Raw genomic sequence first — 5,935 nt, forward strand, 5'->3', positions numbered from 1 at the left:
CCCCCCCCCACATATCTACGTCAATATGTGGAAATATTAGCATAATACCGCCCAAATGTTCACACAAAGAAAGAAGGTGTGGTTTCAGGAACACAGTGGTGTTGATGCAGTCATGTCAGGGAGACGCTGTGTGATTCAATGAGAAAGCAAAAGCACTTTATTTGGCCTTCCAATAGCATCATATGACCCCTTTAAATGTTTTCGAAAGACGTCTCACCAAGGCTGAATTTATTTGATCAAAAGAATAAAATATTGTTACAATTAGGGCTGGGTAAAAAATATCGATATCTCGATATTAATCGATTCTCATTTTTATGGAACGATATCGATTTGTCTAGCCTTTTTTTTCCAGTTAATGGACGGAACATTGAAGGGCACTTCCCTTCCAATATATCGCAATATTCAAACAATAAATGCCGTTTTGGCACTGTTTAATGTGGAGTGACAGATCGCTGTAGCGCCTCAGTTCAACAGACGCGGCAGCGCGTAGCGCACGTGAACTGATCATCTCCTCCACATTAATACCAGTTTCAGCACAAAATAAACATGACTAAACATCCGAAGGTAAGTTAAAAGAAAGAGTACAACTTTACAATCCGTATCCTGTCTCATGTAATCGCTCAATTAGTGTTTCAGCCGCACAAAGACGTCAATATAACGTCTTGTAAACAATGTCACGTAACGTCACATTTACCTCAGAAAAAACATATTCGGTGACAGCTAGAAAAATAAAGAAAATTTTGCTAAATATATGCACCATATAAAATATTCATTATAAATTTTACTGTTCTTCAATGTTTAATTTATGTTTGAATAAATCCATCAAGTTTTTATGACAGCCAGCATTATGTTTATATTAAAAAAACATGACACATGAAATTTGAGTCAAAACCCAGCCCTAGTTACAATGTTAAATAACTGTTCTGTCAGGACCTCTCCTCCACATTAATACCAGTTTCAGCACAAAATAAACATGACTAAACATCCGAAGGTAAGTTAAAAGAAAGAGTACAACTTTACAATCCGTATCCTGTCTCATGTAATCGCTCAATTAGTGTTTCAGCCGCACAAAGACGTCAATATAACGTCTTGTAAACAATGTCAAGTAACGTCACATTTACCTCAGAAAAAACATATTCGGTGACAGCTAGAAAAATAAAGAAAATTTAGCTAAATATATGCACCATATAAAATATTCATTATAAATTTTACTGTTCTTCAATGTTTAATTTATGTTTGAATAAATTCATCAAGTTTTTATGACAGCCAGCATTATGTTTATATTAAAAAAACATGACACATGAAATTTGAGTCAAAACCCAGCCCTAGTTACAATGTTAAATAACTGTTTTCTATTCTACTACATTTAAATGTAATTTATTCCCGTGATGGCAAAGCTGAATTTTCAGCACCCATTACTCCAGTCTTCAGTGTCACATGATCCTTTACAAATTATTCTATGCTCAAGAAACTTTTCTTATTATTATCAATGTTGAACACAGATGTGCTGCCTAATATTTTTGTCTTAATGTGACATGTTTTTTCAGGAAGTTCAAAGAAACAACATTTATTTGAGATGGACTTATTTTGTAACCATGTAAAAGTCTCTACTTTCACATTTGATCCCTTTTGTTTTAGATTTAGAATGGTGGTGTATACTAATATATTTTTATCACTTAACAATATGCACAATTTAGTATCAATGTATTATAAACAAACAAATGAACAATGAATAATATTTAGCATGTTTATAAACAAAGCGTAGAAATTAACGGTAACATAGAATTTTTTTTTTCTTACATGTTCATGGTGAGAGCCAGGTTAAGTTATTCAAAATTAAAACCAAATAAGATGTTTAAGATTCATTTTTTCAAAAAAGATTTGGATTTACTCCATTAAAAACCTTTTCAAAAGTATCAACAGAATAAAAACAAGTTTCTCACAGGAGTAGAAGTATTACAGTCTAGCAAAATATGTTTAATGGACAGTGGATTTTGACGAGATGGACAATTTGGGGAATTTTCTACTGATAGTAAAAATCTGTGTGTAAGTCTTGAGTGTTCAAACCAACATCGTGTGTAAATGACTCGATCCCAGCAATTATTGAAATGGAATGTTTTTCCCAACATCAAGTTTCTTTCATGTAATTTTAACCTAGAAAAATAAATGCTGTAAAAATAAAAATTTGTTCATCATTACTTGATGCATTACTAATGCTTTAAATGTTAGCCTTTACTGTAAAGAGTTACCATTTTCCATAATAAGGGTTACCATTTTTCCCACTGCTCCGGGTGTGTGTGTGTTCACTACTCACTGCTGTGTGAGTGCACTTGGATGGGTTAAATGCAGAGCACAAATTCCAAGTCTGGGACATCATACTTGGCTACATGTCATGTCATTTTCACTTTCTTTCATTTTTAATTATGCCAACCAGAGTTAAAAAGTAAGATCTGTGCATAAGGAAAGGGCAGGAGACAAAATGCAGTAGAAGGAAGAAGCGTGTGTATTACCATCGTCAGCAGTTCTGCGTTGAGGCGCAGTATGACACTGTTAAGTAGAGAAACAGAGAGCCACTGTGCCTGTGTGTGAGAGAGCACCACAATGCTGACTCAAGCCCTCTAACCTCAAATCACACAAAAGAGGCTTAAAGGAAGAGAAGGGAAGTAAGTGAATATTGGAGACAGGTACCCTTTGTGTTTAGGCTCCTGCAGTGCCTAGTTTAAGCGGGAACCCTGCTGTGTTGGAGCAAAACAGCCATTGGAATTTGAAGTCACACTGACTGAGCAATGATATGCAAGGCCATCAAAATCAAAACCAGACACGGACAGCTTAGCAGAGGCCGAGTGAATATAGAGTGTTTTTAGCGTCGACATTAAGTGACAGTTGTTTGGATGATAAAGGGATGAGAGAGGTGGGGTTCAAGCTGCTTTCCTGCTCCGCAAGCCAACGCCCCATACTGTATATCCTGTGCAGGGAAAAATATGACTTCCTGTTCAGCAAACATTCACAGTCTCAGAGGACAGACGAGAGTGTCGGTCCAAAATAACCCTATGTAAGGAGGGGTGAAGACCCCGAGGAAGATCACAACAATGATTAGCTCTTAAACATACACAAACTCTACAGATGTCCTGTTTGGACTACAGTGGCTATTTCTGATTGGTTTAGTAGAACATTAGAGGAAATACAACCCGCATACACACATCTGTGCACACTGCGGCTGAAACATATTTGTGTGTCATCGCTGGTTTTCCCTACAGGCAGATACGGAATTATAGAGGATCAAAGACTCGGTATCATAGCTGTCAGAGATCAATGACACATCTGACATTCCCTCTAGCCCTGCAAACACACACACAGACGTCTCCATCCATTTACCAGCACCAACCACACTGAAGGAGATCACATCTAATTACTGTAATATAACAACATCAATAACAAAGAATTAATTATAGTCTAAGTGCTAATGAGTTTTTCACTTCTGCGTTAGTGAAACACAAAACAGAACCATTAAAAACCACTTTGTTTCATTAATTAACTGACACAATGGTTGTAAACTGTAATTTCGCATATATTGAGAAGGATCAGAACAACAAAACGCAGGACTAAAGGGATGCACTAGGGTGGTACCTGGATCCAGATGAGAGCGATACGGATGGCTGTGGCTCAGAGGACTCTTCTTTCTCCTTCACCACCTTATCCTCGTTCTTCAGAAAACTCTTGGCCTCTCGTGAGTCTGCGTCCACCTCTTTGGTGACTCTGCGGACCCCAACATAAGATATAATGCTCAAAATACTCACTGTGCATTTTAAATCTTCAAAAACAAAAAATACACAACAGTTAAATTATATCTATATAAGAAATTAATACTTCTATTCATCAAGGATGCATTACACTGATGAAACATTACAGTAAAGGCATTTATTATGTTCCAAATAAATGCTGAATGGATGAATCCACAAATATCAAATATCCACAATTGTTTTCAACATTGATAATAATAAGAAATGTTTCTTGAGCAAAGAGAACCAAATCCGCATATTAAAATGATTTCTGAAGGATGTGTGTGACGCTGGAGTAATTACTGATGGAAATTCAGCGTTCCCATCACAAGAATAAACTACATTTTAAATTACATTAAATAGAAAACAGTTATTTTAAAAAGGTTTTACTTTTTCACTGTAGAGAATTATTTTCCCAAAAAAGTATTTAGGCACGTAAGTCACACTTTAAAACGTACATATCAAAACACCAAAAATGAAAATTAAGAAATATACCAAAAAAACATATTATAGGCAAAACATTAAAAAATGTTAGGCCTTAAATTATCCAACAATTGATATATAATAATAAATAATGATATATAATGGAAATAAAAGTATTTAAAGAAGTATTTTCTGGTTGTCAAACATTAGTGAACCTACACCTGGCTTCATTTGTTTGCAGATGGCACTAGATAAAAAAAAAAAAAAAGTTTGTCATTTATGCTAAGGCTGCACGATTATGACAAAAATCATAATTGTCGATTATTCCCTTGAAATTGTAATTGCGATTATCACAATTTACATTGAATAATGTTTATACCATTGTTTGATGCAACTGCATGCCGTATTTTTATATGAAAATAAACAAGCTGAAAACACTCTAACTGAAAAACCTTTAGTGCTTTTCTATAGTATTAAGACTCAAATGTCAAATATACATCGGATTGGTTTCTTCTTTAAATTATAAAAAATATGAATGGTATTATAATGCTATACTAAAACTAAAACAATGGAAAACCCCTTAAGATAACATGTAGAAAGAAAAAAACATATCTTAAGCGTGCAGAATAACATAAGTGGACTTTGAACGATTACTTCATTGTACAGCCCTAATTTATGCAGCAAGATTCATTCAATTTTAAGCATCAATAGTGTCCAAATATTTTTGGGGTCACTGTATTGAGATTCATATTAACGTTTGTGTTCAAAGCTTGTCAGTGTTTTGTGCTTGGCAGGATTTGAATATTTTACTGGCTCATAAACACAATGTACTGGAATGAATTATTGAAAAGCAGCAATAATATGCTAGACAAGCTAAGATGTGATGACAGCATCGTAATTAACTATTAAACGACAGCATTCACTGAAATGACCCAAATATTTCTATTCGTTTTTTACTTTATTAACAACATGCACATATAAATATTATAAATAAACTTCCTATTTGCACAAACCACCGTTTTTCTGAAGCATTGTTTAGGGAATGTTCAGCTATCTATCTAATTAATGAACGCGTGCTGCCATCTGGTGGCCATATAAAAGTATTACACTTACACAAGACGGTTCCACTTACTGAACAACTTCTCCTGCAAAATCAAACACCTTGGTGATTGTGATTTTGGAGGATTCTTTTGGTTTGTCCTCCTGCTGCTGAGACACTGTCGAGGGTTTATTGGGCTTATCTGTACCAGTCGTAGATGTGGACTATAAGAAATACAAACAAAAACATAAACATTAATCTAAGAGACAATTAAATAAAACACAAGCACAGATCACATCAAATTAAAAAGAAATTTCATTTTATGAATTTAAATTATGAAAAAATATGTAATGCCTTCTGACTGTAGTAGCATGGCTACCAAGACACTGAACCAAAAACACAAAACCACCCCAAAATGCGTCACATCAGCCTAAATACCTTGGTGATTGTGATTTTGGAGGATTCTTTTGGTTTGTCCTCCTGCTGCTGAGACACTGTCGAGGGTTTATTGGGCATATCTGTACCAGTCGTAGATGTGGACTATAAGAAATACAAACAAAAACATAAACATTAATCTAAGAGACAATTAAATAAAACACAAGCACAGATCACATCAAATTAAAAAGAAATTTCATTTTATGAATTTAAGTTATGAAAAAATATGTAATGCCTTCTGACTGTAGTAGCATGGCTA

General features: G+C 34.6%; 1 protein-coding gene across 4 annotated transcripts in view; it reads right to left on the minus strand.

Moving 5' to 3' along the window:
• The window catches only part of LOC107583723 (craniofacial development protein 1-like), a 29,154-nt gene that overhangs the window by 22,758 nt on the left and 461 nt on the right, over positions 1 to 5,935 (minus strand). For 3 of the 4 annotated variants that reach the window (XM_016270011.1, XM_016270007.1, XM_016270010.1), the window contains exons 3-4: positions 5,335 to 5,465; positions 3,628 to 3,756 (exon numbers count right to left, since the gene is read on the minus strand). In XM_016270011.1, the coding sequence (XP_016125497.1) occupies positions 3,628 to 3,756; positions 5,335 to 5,465 (260 nt within the window). Of the gene's footprint in view, positions 1 to 3,627; positions 3,757 to 5,334; positions 5,466 to 5,679; positions 5,782 to 5,935 lie in introns of all 4 variants that reach the window. The other variant, XM_016270008.1, reaches the window with a different exon arrangement.

This window comes from Sinocyclocheilus grahami, unplaced genomic scaffold (genome assembly GCF_001515645.1).
Source record: "Sinocyclocheilus grahami isolate Dianchi unplaced genomic scaffold, SAMN03320097.WGS_v1.1 scaffold55.1, whole genome shotgun sequence".
NCBI lineage: Eukaryota > Metazoa > Chordata > Actinopteri > Cypriniformes > Cyprinidae > Sinocyclocheilus > Sinocyclocheilus grahami.